The sequence below is a fragment of the Boleophthalmus pectinirostris genome, unplaced genomic scaffold, assembly GCF_026225935.1.
Source record: "Boleophthalmus pectinirostris isolate CB_2022bp ecotype Guang Dong unplaced genomic scaffold, ASM2622593v1 HiC_scaffold_4, whole genome shotgun sequence".
In the NCBI taxonomy this organism is placed as follows: Eukaryota; Metazoa; Chordata; class Actinopteri; order Gobiiformes; family Gobiidae; genus Boleophthalmus; species Boleophthalmus pectinirostris.
The window spans coordinates 20,711,301-20,730,033 of record NW_026571353.1 but is presented as its reverse complement, the minus strand read 5'-3'; the positions used below and the strand labels follow the sequence as shown (position 1 = coordinate 20,730,033).

The following is an 18,733-nucleotide window of genomic DNA, read 5'->3' as shown; positions in this document are numbered from 1 at the left end:
ATATACATATATATTTCAGCCTGTAGCTGGTGGGGGACAATACGGCTGTAGGACAAATGGCGTTCAGCGTGAGACTGACTTTCAAACGTAAAACATTGATAATGTACGCTTAAAATGTGTTATTCCCCCACCTGCTGCTAAGCAGTTGTCATTACAAGTACAGTTAAACTTTGAATTGTAGCCTATAAATAACGTGGTAAATCATACAATATTTAGAAAATGTATATATTTTATTGCAGTTTAAATAGATACAAAATAATATAATTAAGCAACATAACATTGCCAAAACATACATAAGGAACCATGTGGTTCTTTTCCTCCTTTGCATATGTGAATTCAGATTGTCATGCAAATGAACTTATACAAATAATTATAGATTACATATAGCTGGGGAATAACCAAAAGAGTAAAAAGATAACCTGGGCAGTGACATTTTCTAATTAAAAAATAAAAAAAAATAAAAATGTATCTAAAAACACAGGTACAAATTTGCTTTGTATATTTTTCCTTCATGGATACCATGAAATGTTGGAATGTTTGGCAATCATCCAATTACATTGTAGAAAGCATTAATAAAGGAGCATTTTCAGAAACACTCACCTTGAACTGTAAAAACATTCTTTATATATAAATTAGTTAGGCCTTATTGACATTGCTCTAATGTATGTGTATGATAAAAATGTTTCACATACACAAAAATGTGCAAATTAGCTGGTTAGTTCCCTCTTGACTGAATGTTTAGGTCTGTGCAGTCAGTCTGTTAACAATTAGGCCTTTGGTGTGGGAAATGGTCTTTCTGTTTCATTTTAAACTCTGTCAAACACAAGTTTTTAATGTTTTCCTGTGAAGACAAAGCACAACAAGGCACGTTATATAAGAGCACCTTCCTAGCTCATTATTCAAGTTTTTTATAACAAAAACTTTTGTCAAAGAGAGGGATTCCCAATAGTCCTGTACATCTGCAGCGATGTCACCTCCACATTATTGACCTTGGCATTCTGAGGCCGTCCTGTGGGACTGTACCCAGCTGAGCGGCCCATTGGGCTGAAGCCAGTGGTGCGACCTGCGTGAGTGAAGCCAGAGGAGCGAGACACAGCCGGACGCCGCAGGAACCTGTTTGAAGTGACCAGATCTCCATAGCCCTGTGCGTGTGAGAAGGCATATCCAGACCGACGAGAACTCGTGCGACGAATACGTGTGCGCCGAGTTGGAGGGGGCAGTTTGGTTTTGGCCTGTCTCACCTTAAACATCACCTAAAGTTTATCCACATAGTTAGGAACATTGTACAATGTACAGCAGGCATTTGAAAGGCATTTGTAGTGTGTAGTTTCATATGTACCTTGTCGTTTATAGTGGGGTAAAGCTGAACCATCAGGAAGCGGTGAGTGAGCACAGGCAGAATACACAGGAGTGATGTAAGGACTACAGTCAGCCAAATGTTTGGCTGGTTAAAGGTGTTGCGAGCTGTTCCTACATAGACACATATGGTATTAATGTTAACTAATGCTGCAAAAAGACACTACAAATGCAGAAGAGCATCAGCTCAGTGCTTACCTATAAACGGGAATGCTGATGGTAACATGATAAATAAACCATTGCTGTACATTGTGAAAGTAGTGGCAAAATACATGACTAGACTCCCCATCACAAAAACGGTGTTTACAGCTGTCCAGTACGTCATTTCAAATCCCAACTGTAAAAGTCACAGTGATATAATCAATATAAAATTGGCAAACTGCATTTTTTTAATAGCGTAAAAGTAAAAATATAGGTAACTGCATCTCACCTGAATGGTAACAGCAAACATCAGGCAGGTTTGGGTTAGAACGGCAAACGACTGGTAGTCTGCCACATCTTTCCCATCATCCCTTACTGTGTCAAAAATGGAGAGGTATGGGATGAAGAACAAAACCAAGGAGCTATAACAGCTGTGGAGGGCACACTTAAAGAAGGCCTTTTTACTGAAGTACAGGTTGAGCTGACCAGGGACATAGAGCTGAGGATGCTGAAAACTCCATGCGTCATTCACATCCTAACCAGCAGGGGGTGCACAAATACAATGATTTTCTTTATTATAGTAATAATGTCATCGTGCCAGCAGTTTATTCAGTCCTGTTTTCTGAAATGTGGAACAAATAGGCAAAAGTTATTTTTACCTGTTCAAATAGACTCATACCCAGCACAGGTAGTGCCGTGTAGACCAGATTGTAGAGTGTGATGAACCACTCATCATAGACAGTCTGAAAGTCAAAATAAAAGTATATTTAATATCACTTGGATATTATAAAATATTTTTAATATATTTTTACATTTTGTCTTGCTTTTCAGACAGCTAACAAAGTAGGCCAGTTTCTCATCCTTCCAGTTTTTGACATACCTGGGCAGAGAAACCGCAGAAGAAGCCGTACCAGAAGTGTACAAAAGTGAATGTGAAGTTCTTGTAGAAGAAGTAGCGCAGAAATTTGCACATTCTCAGATAAGACCAGCGTCCATGCACCAGCAGGAGGCGCTGCAGGAATCTGAACTGGGCAAAAGAGTAGTCACTGGACAGCACAGCCTGCATGCCCTCCTGACCAGAGATGCCCACACCAATATGAGCCGCTGAGGGGGTAGATACAACAATGTGTTCTGAATTATTAGCGTCAAGGCTTCATTCTACTAATGACACCAAGGCATGTTTTTCTATTGTGAGAAAACAAACCTGTGTTTTATAAAGAAATTGACATAAAGACATTTATTTTAGCAAGTGGTTCATGTTTATACAACTGGGTTTCCTGTAATTATGGTGACCACCTCAAACTGTAGAAAAGGGGAAACATGGGGGGGGTGGACTGGAATATAATAAACATTAGCCAATACACCAATTTTTTGCTAAAATACCATGAATACCATGTGTTCTATATAAATCTAACTTTTTATACATCTCATGTGGCATCAGTGAAAAAGTGGGACACTTTCTAAATAGGTGCCATTGACGTACTGGGGTCTACATGGCTGTGCAGGGACAGGTAATCACCCTACTTCCTGTTATTAATCAGCGTGTTGTTTAGCAGATAAAGTGCTATTACCTTTGATCATGCTGACATCATTGGCTCCATCCCCAATGGCCAGTGTAACCGCACGTTTGTACTTCTTGACCAGCTCCACCACTTGAGCCTTTTGGAGAGGAGTGACTCTGCAGCAGATGACTGCCTTACACATACAAGCTGTTCTCAAAAACTCCTTTTCCATGCTGCGTTCCAGAGCATAGGCCTGACAAAAAATAAAAAGGTGTAATTAAAGTTTTTCAGATAAAATGACATGACACAGCACGACACAGAATGAGTCATACCAGGCTGTGTCCATTGATGACTAGTCCAAACTCGCCATTGACCACCTCGTCCAACATTACGTTGGGTCTTTTAATACTGCTCCTCTCTGGTAGAAACACTGAATCGTCAACTGCATCTGGTTTTATGGAAGTTCTGGCATTTCTATTTGAGAAAAAAAAAAATTATTAATGGTGTAGTAAGTAACTTCTAATGGGGGGTCTGCCACCTGTCTTTAGAGATGTTCTTGCTTTGCCTGGAATATTCTGCAGTAAGGCATTAAACTTATCTTGCATTTATTAAACTACAGATGTTTTTGTTGCTCAGAAAATACTGAAAAACTTAAATTCTTCCTGTTGGCAGGGTCACATCTCCAAAAGTCTGACCTGTATCTTGTTGTATTGCCTGGAGATGAATATGTATAATATCATGTTATGGACATTCCCAGGCAAAGCAATAATATCTCCATGGAGACAGGCACCAGAAAAGCTACATAGTACATCTTTAACATATGTGGCATATGTTTAGCTATTGGTCAACCATGAAAGACAAGCAGTGAACTCTGACCTCAGCTCCAGCCTGACTTCCTCCGGGGAGTTTCCTGAGATGATGAAAACATCATTCATCTCCTCCCGCAGCAGGTTGCAGGAGTAGCCAATGTTTTCTGCCGTTTCTGCACACCAGAATTACAATCAATACCTTGAAAACATTTAACTGCTAACTGAAAAAGAAATGTGATCCTGGTACATCTGTTGCTTTCCAAATGTGCCGATGTGGCAGTGCGATTACAGAAAGTCACGATTGGGTGATTTTTTTATATATATATATTAATTTTGTACAATTTTTATTTTAGTATATATAACAATACTATTTACTGTCAAGGAAAGGAAGTAAGTAAGGGTTTTATTGCATAGTTTAAACTACTTTTTCACTTTGGTCATAGCAATACATCTGTTTGAATCTTAAGGTCTTTGAAAAGTCAATAAGATTCAGTAAGTGGCTTTGCTTTTTTGTGGGGTCAAATCAAGTTCCCATATCTTTTTTTTGTTGTTACACAGCCCTTTGTATTGTATACAGTTTATAACAACTCCAAACACTATACCTTGCTTATCACCAGTCAAAACCCAGACTTTGATGTCTGCTTTGGCGAGCTGCTCAATGGTATGAGGTACTCCATCCTGTAACTTGTCTTCAATTGCTGTTGCACCAAGTAGCTACATGCACACAACACAAAGATTACAAACATGCAGTTCATTCATAAGTCTAAATATTTAAGTTTCCTACCATTAAGTCCTTCTCTATCTCTTCATAGAGCTCATCCAGTTTCTGCTCCCGGTCTTCCAGAGCAGTGCTGGCCTCGTGGTGGCGCTGCTGCCACTGGCTCAAGTACTCTTCGTCTAAATCCTTGTAAGCCAAGGCCAGAGTTCGGAGCCCCTCCCCTGCAAACTCCTGTAGTCATACATGTATGTACATATAAGGAGTAACAGAACAAGCAGATATATACAAGTCCATGAAATTGGTAACTGTGTACATTTGGTCAAAATAGTTGAATATCTTATAAACAAAAGGAAATTAAAATGGAATGATGGTAGATACAGTATGATTGTCAGTGTTTTTGTTTATGTGAAGTTGTAAATATTTTTATAATTTCTGATGTTTATCTGCACTGGAGCATGGTTTGTGTGTAAAACAGAAGATTTGAGTTTGCTTCGGCCTTAGATTCCTGCATAAAATTAACACACAAATATTGAGTGCAGTTTGCAGTTTGTAATGTATTAGTCACCTGTGACTTAACATGGTTTACTTCATGACTTTTCATCCTCCTTGTAGAAGAAAATTTCTAAATAAAATTTCTAGTACAGTTCCTTTGGTTATGTTTAAATTTAATATTTTCAGTGTGTTTTTATACTTTTATTACACTATTGAGTACTCACGTTAAGGTGCTCTGTAGTGACATCCATTAGCTTGCTGCAGGACTGGTGCAGTCTCTCATAGATGATTGTGTCTGCGCCTTTACAGTAAAGTGAGAGCTTCCCTTCTGGACTTCGAACTGTTAAAAACAGGTACACAAATCAAATAAAATACAATATATATTGTAACTACAATTAGTCTCTATATAGTTTTGAGTAATCACCTATGACAGACATTCTCTTGCGAACATTGTTGAAATCCAAGATTGCCAAAAGGTCGTAAGTGCGTGACTGCCCCATTTCCACAATGGAAACACTTTCAGGTGTTCGTGAACGAAAAACAAAGCCAAAGTTTCGGGCAGCTGTCACCAGAGCTCCCTCGTCTGGAGACTGGGCCTGGTAGACGAGCTCTCCTGAAGAGCACATTTAATGTTACATAGTGACGACATGTGCTATCACCTTACTACTGAATTTATTCATTCAATTATTACTCTTCACCTTCTGTTTTTTCCTCAGCCATGACTGTGTGACAGAGGGCCAGCAGTCTGAAAAAGGCATGGACCTCAGGATTCTCCAGCTTGACTACTTCCACCAAAGAGTGATCATGAAACTGAAAACGTGAGGTCAGCCAGTGGGTTAAAGGAGAAATCCACTATCTCTGTGTGCTGAAAAAGGGAAGAATAGAAAAACGAGAAACATAAAATCACTTGAATGTGCATGACCCTGCCTATTGCTTGCTCTTTGCTGTAAGCATACCTCTGTAATTTCAAGTCTTTGGCCCATATAGTCAAAAACATCACCTACAAAAGATAATGCAAAATCTGTTTTGCATAATAAAATAAATAGGACTTATTCTTCTATTGAAGGAACATGTCTTACCATATGTTTTTCCATTGATAGAGCACTTATTGAAGGTCATAATATTTTGGGTCAGTGTTCCTGTTTTGTCACTGAAGACATACTTGATTTGACCAAGCTCTTCATTTAGAGTGGTGGTCCGAGCCTCAGCGGGGGTATCATTCCGGGCATAATACATCTTCCTATCCCACTCGATGTAGAAACTGTTACCTAGTCGAATAATCTCTACACTGTACAAATGAGGAAATGTGTTTTGGTATATCAGTAAAAACAAAGTTACAAAGTTAAAATACAAGTTAATAAGTTAATACAAAGTTAATGCTATGCTTATTTGAATTACCTGACATAAAGAGAAATAGGCACTACAGTGTTGAGGATGATGACATAGGACCAGAAGGTGAGGAAGGCAGAGAAGTGCGGACTGGTTCCTTCTTGTCGAGGCAAAAACACTGTGAACTGTGAACCATCATTTAGCTCCCAGATGCAGTTCCCAATAGCCAGCACAGTGCACATGAAAGCCAGGAAGCCAAATATCTATGTAAAAAACAACATTGTTTATTTTAAATCAATGGATATAGCTTTATTTATCTCCAAAAGGCAATTTGCAATGGTGTCTTTATATCAGTGTATTTTATTTTGTCTTATTAAAAAACATTAAACTTACAGTGTTAATTTCCTGGATGCAAACAATGCATACTGTTAATCAAAGTCATTTACCACATTTGAAATTGTATCTTTATATCCATGTGACATATCAAAATGTATTTTTGACCCATTCTTTGCATACAAATCACAAAATACCCCCCCATTAATTTAATTTTGTCTTTTTTGGTCAGTTGTGAAAAAATACTCACACATAGGACTAATATATTCATCAGTCGATCTATACTGGTCCTCTTGAAAGTACTTTTGCCACAATTCTGCATTAGTTTGGTCTCTGGACCTATAGATAAGAAAATAGAAAATCATAATGAAACTGCAAATGAAAATAAATTAAAGGTGCACACTGCACAATGTCACTTTTCTAACAGGTCGTCCGCCACCTGCTTGTCTTCATGGAGATGTTATTGCTTTGCCAAGAATGTTCCAGTGTATGGAATTAAAACCTCTCCATGGAGACAAGTAAGTGATGCCACCACGTCAAGTTTCATGTCAGATCGATAAATAGGTGATTGTTTTTGAACAATAAAAGCACCAAAAAACAATTATATATTGCACCTTTAAGACAGTGTTAAAGATATTTCAGTCTTACAAACCTCCAAACAACACCAGTCCAAAGCACCAGTCTGTGTTCCTTAAGGTGCATCCTCGCAGTAAAATTTTCTCATTATCAAGTGAATACTTCTGACCAGCAAAACTTAGTGTTCCTGTGAAGCGGTCTAGACGGTTGTTTGGGGGTTCACATCGGACTTCACCTAAGTACAGAATTCACGAATACAGAAAACAGAGTACGTAATAGGTAACTAAGTACATGTGTTGTGTATGCACCATTAAAGTCTGCCAGTTTTTCAATGTTATCTCCAAGGTCACCAGTCACAGGGAGGGCCTGCTTGACTTTCAGGTTGGTTTCTCTAAAGGAGGGACAACAAAAGCATGATTCAATATTGTAATACAACTATTATGGCAGTCTTAGTGAAGATGTAGATTTACCCGTCCAATTCAGCAGTTTCAATGTAGACCAAGTTGAGTGGTTCACTACTAGAGAGTAATAAAAGATCAGCCTGAAGAAAGAGACACATTTAAAGCTATGAGTCAAGTTCTTCCAAAAACAGGTGGACTCAAAACTCCTGCTCCTTAATCAATCAAAATAATGCTTACTGTGACAAATTGGTTGTTTTCTAACTTGATTATGTCTCCCACCTGCACATTCAACCATTTTTCATTTTGCAGTCTGAGGAAGGGTGAGAGAAATTTAATACATTTTTATTTAACAGGTTTTGGAGCTTGCTTACAGTACTGTCCCATCTCTTGAAACATAGTTAGCATATTGTCTAAAAAAACAAACAATTTTCTTTTGCTTAAAGGTGAATTGTGTAACTTTGGAGAGGGTCCGCAACCTGTTCTTCTCCATGGAGATGTTAAGTTTAAATTGTATTTTTACAAAATCTGGTATTAAACAAATCTGTTTTGCATTTATTCAACTACAGGTGTTATTTATTGCTCACAAATATCTTAAAAACATGAATTCTTACTGTGAGTGTGGTCACCTCTCCACAAATCTAATCAGTAATTTGGTTTGCAAATCTCCATGGAGATTCTTAAGTTTATGTCTGTGTGTGGAACATTCTAGGAACATCTACATGGAGACAAACAGGTGACGGACCGTCCACCAGACAAGTTACACAGTGCAAATATAAGACATAACAATGAAGGCATAATGGAGGGCTATTGTTAAAAGTTCACATATTGCAGGGCATTTTATCAAGAATTTAAATACAATCATACATTATGCTCACAATAGACTCACTTTCTGTTGATAAGGACTTGAGCTTTGCGGTTGTTCACTTGATTATCACTCCTATGACGATGCTGGGAAACACAAAGGAAACTATTCACCAAAAAAGTTAGATCATGTGTAATTACAGGGATGTCAAAGACCTTCTGAAGAACTAATGTGTGACTAATTGCGACAAGCTTTTATTGAGAAATGTGACTTGTTTGTAATGTCAAAATTTCTCTTTTCACCAGCGCTGTTTTATCACATATGTCCAGTACCTTCTCAGACCAAAATGTCCCTGAACTGAATGACCTGTAAAGAGCAACAGATGGGAAGCAGAGGGGACAAATGATCACCAGACGCCAAAACAAAAAGTCTTTTGTTTGGGATAATGTTTAACCAATTACATCAGTGTTTGTCCTTGAATTGACATGAATTATTCAAGAGGAAAAGAGTCAGATTAGCAAATATTAAAACTCTCAGTGATACAAAAATTCTGCACAGAAAAATAACCACTGAAAAAAATGTAAACATTAACTTTACCTAGGTTCCTAGTATCAGTTCCGCTATTTAACTTTTAATTTAAACTGAGTGAGATTTGTCTTTGTCATCCATAAAATAGTCAATACTTACTATGTCGTCAGTGGCATCTTTAGCAGCAGTGACTGTCAGCACAAGGACTAAAGGCACTACAGTGGTGAACCAGGACAGAGAGGAGATGGCAGGAATTACCTAGAAAGGTATATGAAAAAATTGTATGTTTTACTTGTATCATTATTATTACATATTTAAATAATACATTAAATTCAACATAAATTCTGTACATTTAATGCAATACTGAGGAACATTAAAGGTTAATCAAATAAAAAGCATGTGACAGCAGAAAAGTTACATGAGGGGAATTATAGTACGTAAAATTTAGTCTTTTGAGCTTTAAGCCATGTTTAAGTTTGAGAGAAGAATGCAGCCTAAATATGCAGGATTTGTGTTAAACAAGTGTGAATGAAACAACTTTATAACCTAGATCAGATATAGCATAACATGGGTCCTTTAAGTATTGTAAATAAAGTTGAATGTTGAATAAAGTTGAATGAAACAGTTTATTGTCTGATTAGCATGACATTAGCAACAATTAGTTTAGTTGCTGTTTAGTTGTTTAGTTGTGCAACTTAAAGTTTCATGCAAGTGTACCACTGAAGTAATTTCCTGTGGGGTCAGAACTTCCTTAAATGTGTGACACTTGATTCATTCATCTATATCCTGTTTGGTTAAAAAAAAAAAACGCTTCTCTGGGTTTCAGAGAGGTTTCCCACCGAAGGTCGTGACATTTTTATCTTTTTTTAATTCACACCCCCACAACCAAGATGATAGTTCAAGTACAAAAAAGCAAAGGTGCATTCACACTTGCACATAAACTACATCAAATTCTGGACTAGACAAGGACTAAACCAGAATTAGAACAGGACCAAACCGGATCTACCACCTAAACTGTACAAGTGTGAATGCACCTAATTAGAGCATAGGTTCCCTCCTCACCTGTAGCACGAGAAGAAATAGGAAATAGGCATTGGCAATCCTCTGAAACTGCTCAAAGAGGTTGAGAGGTAGAAATGTGAAGAAGTTGTATTTTGAGGTCTTGATGGCATTTGTCTGAAACACAAGCAAAAATACAAGCCACAATTTGAAATAAATAATAACATTTTGCATTTGAAGGTCCTATATAACACAAAACTGATTCTTGTGAGCTTTTAGCCATTTTATAGTGTTGTTACCTCATCAAAAATATACTTGGAGTTTTGTTTTGTTTCATTCGCATATGTTTGAGTAACCCTTTATTATTAATCTGTCCACATCTCCAAATCTCAAAATGCTCTGTTCTACCTTGTGAGGTCATGAAGGGCTCATTTTAACAGAATGAATTAATGAAATAAACACAACTTCTGGTATGACTGTGATGAGGAAACAACATTACAACTTAGATCAGAAGATAGCGTAATATAGGAACTTTACAATCAGAGGGCTGCAAAAGAACTTGCAGGGTAATTTTTCAGTGATATTTCTGCACTCTTTGGTTCATTCAAGATATTTACATGCACAGTGTCAAATTATCATGTAATTACTGTTATCGAGATATCAATTTTTTGTCAATATTGGCCACAACTTGCCAATAAAGTACACACAGACACACACACACAAACAGTAATGCTACCTCTGTGCCGTGTGCTTACAGTGTAGTATTACAAAGCATGTATGGTGTATGTCAAACATTAAGGATCATGACAGAACTATGTTGTGGGAGTAGTTTCTTTGGCACCAGGTGGACCTTATCAGCCCCAACACACAGAGTCCCACTGGGCTTTATCAGTGGATCTGGACACTAGCTCCACCCACTAATGAGGCATTCAGAACTGGACAGAGTATGCATCTGTCGCGTGTGGATATAAACAGACACCGGATATAAGTGTATACACATCAGAGGAGAGGAAATAACATTATTATTTTTCATGGATTAACAGGATGGCTCTTAATACACTAAACCAGAAAATCCCAAACACGTCACACAAAGTTAACCCTAAGCAAATATTTAGCTTTCTAAGTAAAACCATATCTAAATAATGTAGCAGGTGGTCCAGTAACATATCAGCATAAACTACATATACAACTACATCTCGGTCTAAGTATTTCTAAATCAGGACAGACAGGAACAAAACTGACTCTAAATTAATCAAAGATTCGATGCGCAGAGGATCTTGCGTACCGCCAATACCACAGCCATACCACAGCTTGAGAACCAACTGTGCTAAACAATCTTCACAAAAAAACATAACAGAAGCCCATTTAAAATATCATACAAATAATTTTACTCTTCATTCTTATTGAGAACAAGTTCTTTGACAAAAACGTATAGCTTTGTGAAATATGCATGTGGAAGACTTAAGATGAAGTGGCTGTGATTCGAACAGTCCAAAAAGAACAGTTTGACCCAAAATTATTGCTGTCCAGGAAACACCCAGTGCAAGTGCAGCTACTGATCAGATGTGTATAGCCTGCCCAACACATCCGCTGGATATCCTGGTCACAATGATCTACAGAGGGCAACAGGAGACATGTGTTATTGTTGTTGTGAATACTACATAAACGCGGGCTGGGCCTTATATTAACACTGGAGGTATGCCATGATATTTATAGGGATGATTTTAAATTTGGAATATTGAGATAGTTAAAGTGCACATGACTTGAGGTTTTGATGATTCTCAATTTTTTATTTAATTTGGTTCGATAATACATGTTGTAAACATAAATTATAGTTCTACACAAATCAAGAAGAAATGTGTAAAGAAAAGCTGAAAAATATGTTGAAAATTACAGGAAGCAGAAAGTTCTATTTTAGACAGATCATATTAAATTCTGTCCAAAAGTTCAGTACAATTAAGTTAAATAATAATTTCTGTGTACATAGAGGAGTTTAAGACCACTGTATAACATGGATGCGAGGTAACAGTTATGGAATTCCTTATGATTCCATGATTTCCAATCAGGAAGTACAATTTTAAACCTAATAAATTGACAAAGTGGGAAAAGAATTATAATATTTTTAGATAAATCTTCAAGTGTGTTTTAATTTTAATTTTTAATAAAATAAGTAGTCTAACCTGTCATAGGCACTCTAAGCACAATAATGGTAGCTAATTTTCCTCTCAGTTGTCATAATTATATATATATATATATATATATATATATATATATATATATATTGGTTGGCCGATATTATCGGCCGTATCGGCTATCGGCTATCGCTCTTTATTTCACGTCTCACTTTTTTTCTCTTCACGCCGCGTGCAGATTCGTGGTAGTTTGACAGCAGCTGAAAACGAAACTTTGAGAAATTTGCGTGTACGTAGGATCAAAAAAACAAAAAAACAAAACAAAAAAAAAACGAGCATATTTGACTGTAGTTTAGCATAAAATAAATAAGTCCCAGTTTAGTCCTTTTTCAGTCCTGGTTTAGACCTGGTTCAGTCCTGATTCAGTCCTGCTTTAGACGTGCTTTAGTCCTGCTTGCAACAAAACAATCTGAAGAGTCACTTGGGAGCCAAAAGAACCAGCAGCTTTTAGTGAGCCGAGCCAAAAGAGCCGGTTCTTTAAAAAGAACTGGAATACCCATCACTAGTGTCTAGAATGTGATGCAAAAATGCCATTAAGTCAACCTACTGTCTGTAAATATGATGTAAAGAGGCAGAATAACAATAAATGTTGCCTAATTAAACCCAATTTAAAATCCACCAGAGCCAAACCTAAGTTTTTTAAACAATTCAACATTTACAGTGAATTTTTACATCACTAAATATATCGGCGATTATATCGGCTATCGGCAGCTCCAACTTCCATTACATCGGTTTCATATCGGCCACAGCAAAATCTATATCGGTCGGTAGCAATATACTGTGCTTCAAAATTTGTTAGAGTGACAGATCTGGCGAGAGGGCAGACAGAGATCATGAGTAACTGCTACTGCTAAAGCCTAGGGCGAATTAAACTCTCTGCCGAAGATATTTAATAATGAAAGAGATAAGGAGGCAGAATTTATACATCGCCAGAGAAATTAACACAAATATTATTAAGTGGGTTTATCATCATTTAAATAGTTATTGGACATTTTCACTTTTTCACTTCTACAGTAAAGGTGATTGCTACAACAATACTTACAGCATACTTGAAGGACAGGTTGTACTCTCTGTCATTGGCTCGGAGTTTTCTCTCCAGCTCTGCAGATTAAGATTGATGAATGGTCAGTGAATACAATAAATGCAGTCCTCAACAACACTCACTGGCACTTGTCCTAATTAGAATAAATGGTGACAGGGCTACTAAGTAAAATCTAAAATTATGTGAAACAACCAGCAAAGACAGGATCTGAGGAAGTAAAAGGAAGGAAGTGAAATGATTTAATCTGCGATACATTTGAAAACTTCATGCGTTTACTAAATGTCTTATCAAGTATAAAATGGGCTGAATGAGTCAGACATTGACGAATCTACTAAAAACAATGCCTTACCTCTTTCTTTCTTGGTTAAACAGTCCAGGCCAAAGAACGTCATCTTCTCCCTTTCGTCCTGCTAGCTATCCATCATATTAAAACCTAAAAACATCAAATTGCATCACTTTATTATTTGCACATTGCTTTTTTAGAGAAGTGAAATCACTGATATCATGTTTCACACATTTTCTATTTAATCCAGCTCTAAGGTCAGGTGATGTTTTCCCACTTCCCACTCCTTCTGGTCACTGTTTGTAAGACTTTGAGTGAATGGCAGCTGAATTTAACCAATCACAGTGAAGTGTGAACTTTTTGAAGCAGATGACTTAATTTACCTGTACAAGGCAAGATATAGAAGATACAGAGTTTACATCATTTGTGATCAAATTGAAATTGTGATCAGGCTCCAAGAAAATTGAGATATAAATTTTTTGGCATATCGCCCGCTCCTTCAACAAACCTTCTAATGCATAAGGTGTGTAAAGCATTTGCTTGCAGTGCCACAGTTCACGTATGAGAATCATGCTGAGCTGCGAGCTACAGGGAATGTAATTAAGTCTGAGAGGGCAGCTGTTGACAACTCTGGCCATTTAAACCTCTCCACAACTGTGCCGTAGGTGTCCAGTTACTCCAGAGTTTCTGTACAATTGCATCATTCTTCTGCCCTTTTAAAGATTTCCAGTTGAAGCTCAATGACTCAGAGGGTGGCACCTACCCCAGGTCAGACTTTCACTATAGTCTGTATAAGGGCAAAATGTTTTGAGGTGCATTTAAATGAGTCCCCAAACAAGAAATCCCTTCCTACAGATCCCACCCTCGGTGGTTGCCTAAATGACGTCAGAGTCGAGGCTATAAATATCGTCCACATGTTTCTAATAAAGAATGTGGCCTTTAAGAAGACTGCTGCTGTGTATGACATACATACACATGTGGATGTTTGTATTCTTGTGGACTTCAAACACAAAGTTAAAACTCTTGTAAGTGACTAGCGAATTCAAAACTGCAACACAAATAGAGCACCTATTCATTCAGTTATATGGGACTACGGTCTGTCTGCATGGAAAAACTGACTTTTACTCACTCAACAGTTTTCCCAATCATTTAAATGTCATGCAAGCTCTCAGGAGTTAGTATTTAGAAAGTTTGTGCATATTAGTAAGAGGTCATAGTTTGTATTGATAAAAAGACTTCAGCTTTAAAATGTCATTTTCACACAATAGTAATATGTTTTACAAGACGCTATACCATTTTCACAAGATTAGGACAATAGTTATAGTGCTTCATGATGTCTTGATAAAGTATACATAAAGACATAAATATATAAATATATATATAAATATAAATATATATATATAAAATTTAGTTGTTTTTCTATGAAATCTGTTTCTATGTCATTTTGATGTGTCTTTGTCTGGGACATAAAATCTCTTCTCTCATCTCAGCACATGGCATGCTTTGGAGTCTGTGAGTCCAGGGACTGATTATTCAATTATTACATTATTATATTAGTCAATGACAGTATTTCAATTGTTATATTTTAGTTATAATTAAGCAATTAACTTGTCAGCCCTAAAAACGTAATTAGCTTGATATTTAGTAATAAAATATTTCCATATGTCATATTAAAAAAAAAATGTTTTAAATATGGATCAAACTGTGTGACTTTTTGTGACACTTGCCAAGCTTCCATTGTTCCTACCTTTCAATTGGAACATTGTGTCTTGCGTGGCCACAAACAAGAATTAAAGGTTTTTGAAGCAAAGAAAAGTGTGTAATAGTATCCAGTGTGAGAGACACCTGTGACCAACCACAGATCAAAGGTCACAGAAGTGAATGGGTGTCTTGTCTGATGAGAGATCTCTTGTTTCCCATTTAACGGTGCTCTATTAACAAAGTGGCTATTATCAAAATGAAACCCCTGTTTGAGTTTGATTAAAAAAAAGAAAAAAAGAAAAAGGTCTTATTTGTTTATTATCTGGCAAATACTAATACTGTATATACAGTATTGGAAAGTACCTGTATACATGTACCGAGAATACATATTCTGAATACTAATTCTGAGTAACTGCTCCAGTTTTCCTTCTACAGTTAGTCATAGCAAATGCTGTTGAAAAGGTGAAGCAAATATAAAGTTTGTTTTAGTACTATGCTGTGTCTTTACACTATAATTTAAAAGCAACTCTATGTAAAAGTATTCTAAGTATTAAGAATACAGTACTCTGATTGGCCTGAATCAGAATATGTTACAAAATACATTTTAATGCAGGTATTCAGTATCCTGTAACTAATGCATTTTCAAAGTATTCTTCCCATCACTGCATATATGTTTAACTGCTCCGCTCAACTAGCCTCTTGTCTTATCATACCAGTGGACAAAAATAGTTTCACCACACACTGAAGCATAGACAGGGTTAGTGAAGTTTCCCATCTGCAGCTCAGTTTCAGTAAACATCGCAGACTTTAATATAAGCTTTTAAATATGTGTCTGTAGATCTATGAAAATGTTGAGAGTGGTTTGTGTTGTGTCGGGCTCAAAAGCAGCCACTCTCATTCACTTGCTCAACAATTCCAGGAAGGAGCAGTGATAGCAGGTTCTTTTTGAGAGTTCCTAAAAGCAACTCAAATCATCGTCACTTTTTAAGCCATTAAAACTGCAGTTGGTCAAGAGGAAGGAAATGACACAGCACAATTTAAAATGACCCACAAGAAAAATCTAGACAAAATATTATATAAACTACATTTAAATTTGATCTCAAACCTCATAGTATTATTACTGTAGATGTAATAATCAAATTGTGCTTATCAAGGCTATGAACAGGAGTGTATTTTCCCAAGCTCTTTGGATTTTACCAGGTCACATTTAACCCACTGAAACTAAACAAAACAAACAAAAAAAAAAACAGTAAGGTAAGTTTGGTGGTTTGTGGTAGAGCCTGCACCCTTAAAGCAATAACACTGAAAGTGCAACAAAAGTAATAAAAGTAAAAACAGACATGCTACAACAATTAAAAAAAAAAAGTTAAGGTAATATCATGGATTGACTACATACATGTACTGTACGTATAGGGCTGTACATTGTGCACTGACTCAGTTTTAGTCAAGGCTACAATTGCTGCAATCAAGTACAAAAATTGGGTAATTGTTTCTGGTCCTTTTGCCCTCGCCCTGTTTTTGACAAACAATTGTATCAAACAATCATTATTTCAATTGTGACTGAATAATTGTAAGTGAGCAGCTCAAAAGGCACTCTCATTTAGGTCTGTCATGATAACAAATTTTGAAGTACCATATATTGCTGAAGAAAATATAGACAATAAACAATAATACTGCAAATTCCTATTTTACACAACTGACACAACAATTTACACTACTGACACAATAGTGCAAAAGGAGGATTATCTTTAAAATGTATCCTGAATGTTTAATATGGTGTTTCTGTACAACCTTCAGCATTAAATCACTGCAGACTATTCATCCTTGCATTTCAGAGTTTACCTTCAGAGATGTCTTTCTGTGTATTTGACCTTTCTGTGATAACAGAGGCCGATTAGGAAAATTAGGCATTTATGACATGCTGCCACAATATAATGAATTCTTTTTGCCTCGTTCTGCTTGAGAAAACATGGACAAATAGCCCTTCAATAATTCACCTGACCTCTCGGACCACAAAGCCACTCTTATCATGTTACTGATGAAGAGCTAACACTTTTATTGACCTTTAAAATTAGCATTGCCCTTCTAATGTCCCAGAGGCCTCACTCTTCATATCGAAATGTGGGCAAATGAACAGTAAACTAGCAGTTATAAATAAACAGCAAATAAAGAATAGTTTTAGTGTCCATGCATCAACATTATTAGTATGGCAGGTTAATGTTTAAAGCAAAACTCCTGTGGTCTGCGCAGCACACCCAACCCCCAAAAATGATGACCTGACAGACATTTTAAAAGTATTGTCCAATTGTTATTTCTTTACTCAATCTGAATCATCTACAATAGCCTATATTTGATTTGGACTTCCGCAAAGAAACCGATATCTCATTAGGCATCCTGTATTTCTTTATAAATGAAAGTTGAACTGAACATTTTATTAATATTTCAGTGTGTTTTATTACTATGTAATTGAAAGTGTCATAGAAATTTCTCCTAACAAAACAAAAGTAGCGTTCATGTTTCATGCCTACTAGCCTATTTTACTAAAACTAAAGTTTAATTTGAGTAACCAAACTTCTTACCAGTTTTGATTTGAGCTTAGGTCATCAGGACACTTTTGTTCAACTCTGAATGTCATCGGAAGTGGACTCACTCCTAGCCGACCTGAAGTTGAATCATTCAGACCACAAATGTTAGGATGAATGGACAATGACAGCAATAACAAATATGTGAAGAGTTTATGTAAACAAACAGCCTCTGCCTATGTCCACAGCCTACAACAAAATCACTCTACAGAAGGGCACATTGTTTCTGTGTCTGTATAAGAATAAAAACATGCTTTGGCAAGTACCTGCAAGTGTATGTTGTAACAAAGTAATGGGATATACAGTCAAACTGTATGCACTGTTACAGTGTGTAGCCTGTATCATCCATCATATGCTGACAATGTAGGCTACTTCTACTGTAGACCTACACAAAGAGAACATCCTAAATCTATGATCCATCATTGTTCTAACTTGTTTAAATTGTCACAATAAAGATCTTAGGCTATTGTCTTTTTACAACCCCAAATAATCATCTAAAAGGTTAGAACAATCATTCATTGACTCCAGACACGGATTAAAGAATCACAAGAGAATCATCTTCCCTCCAAAGTTTGTTTCCGTTCATAAACAGTCGAGGCAAATGAGACAAACACTCAAACGCAGCAGTGTTCTTACAGCTTCCTTTTTCCTAGATCTCCGCATCTGGTATCTTTCACACCCATGCTTTCCTTCGCAGCCCACGGGCAAGAACTCGCATCTCTTGTCCCGCCAAGGTCGATCAAACTAGGCGCGTCTTACCGTGTGTCCTCTCTTTGTTCCCGTCCAAGATCAAGAAAATTTGATTTCTAAATGTTCAAGTGAAGCGGAGAAGAAAGCTAATGTTTTCCTCTCAGTTCCACAAAACCACTCACCCACCCGCCACTACTTCTGTGCTTCCCCCGCGGCTGCCCCCTCCTCTACTTCAGTAAAACCCTCCCTTCAGACTT

The 18,733-nt window shown here is 36.9% G+C and overlaps 1 protein-coding gene across 1 annotated transcript; it reads right to left on the bottom strand.

Moving 5' to 3' along the window:
• Positions 1 to 211: 211 nt before the first annotated feature.
• Positions 212 to 18,703, bottom strand: LOC110175187 (probable phospholipid-transporting ATPase IM). The gene is given in 30 exon segments (XM_020941310.2): positions 212 to 1,253; positions 1,340 to 1,470; positions 1,555 to 1,693; positions 1,787 to 2,032; positions 2,157 to 2,240; positions 2,378 to 2,601; positions 3,069 to 3,252; positions 3,332 to 3,473; positions 3,876 to 3,981; positions 4,411 to 4,522; positions 4,593 to 4,757; positions 5,243 to 5,358; positions 5,443 to 5,631; positions 5,717 to 5,840; positions 5,842 to 5,883; positions 5,975 to 6,018; positions 6,098 to 6,306; positions 6,417 to 6,610; positions 6,931 to 7,019; positions 7,333 to 7,491; positions 7,565 to 7,647; positions 7,727 to 7,797; positions 7,895 to 7,967; positions 8,544 to 8,605; positions 9,147 to 9,245; positions 10,050 to 10,163; positions 13,221 to 13,279; positions 13,570 to 13,653; positions 17,784 to 17,865; positions 18,546 to 18,703. Coding segments are annotated over 28 exon segments (3,630 nt in total). The 5' UTR covers positions 13,613 to 13,653; positions 17,784 to 17,865; positions 18,546 to 18,703; the 3' UTR covers positions 212 to 926.
• Between the last annotated feature and the right edge of the window lie 30 nt (positions 18,704 to 18,733).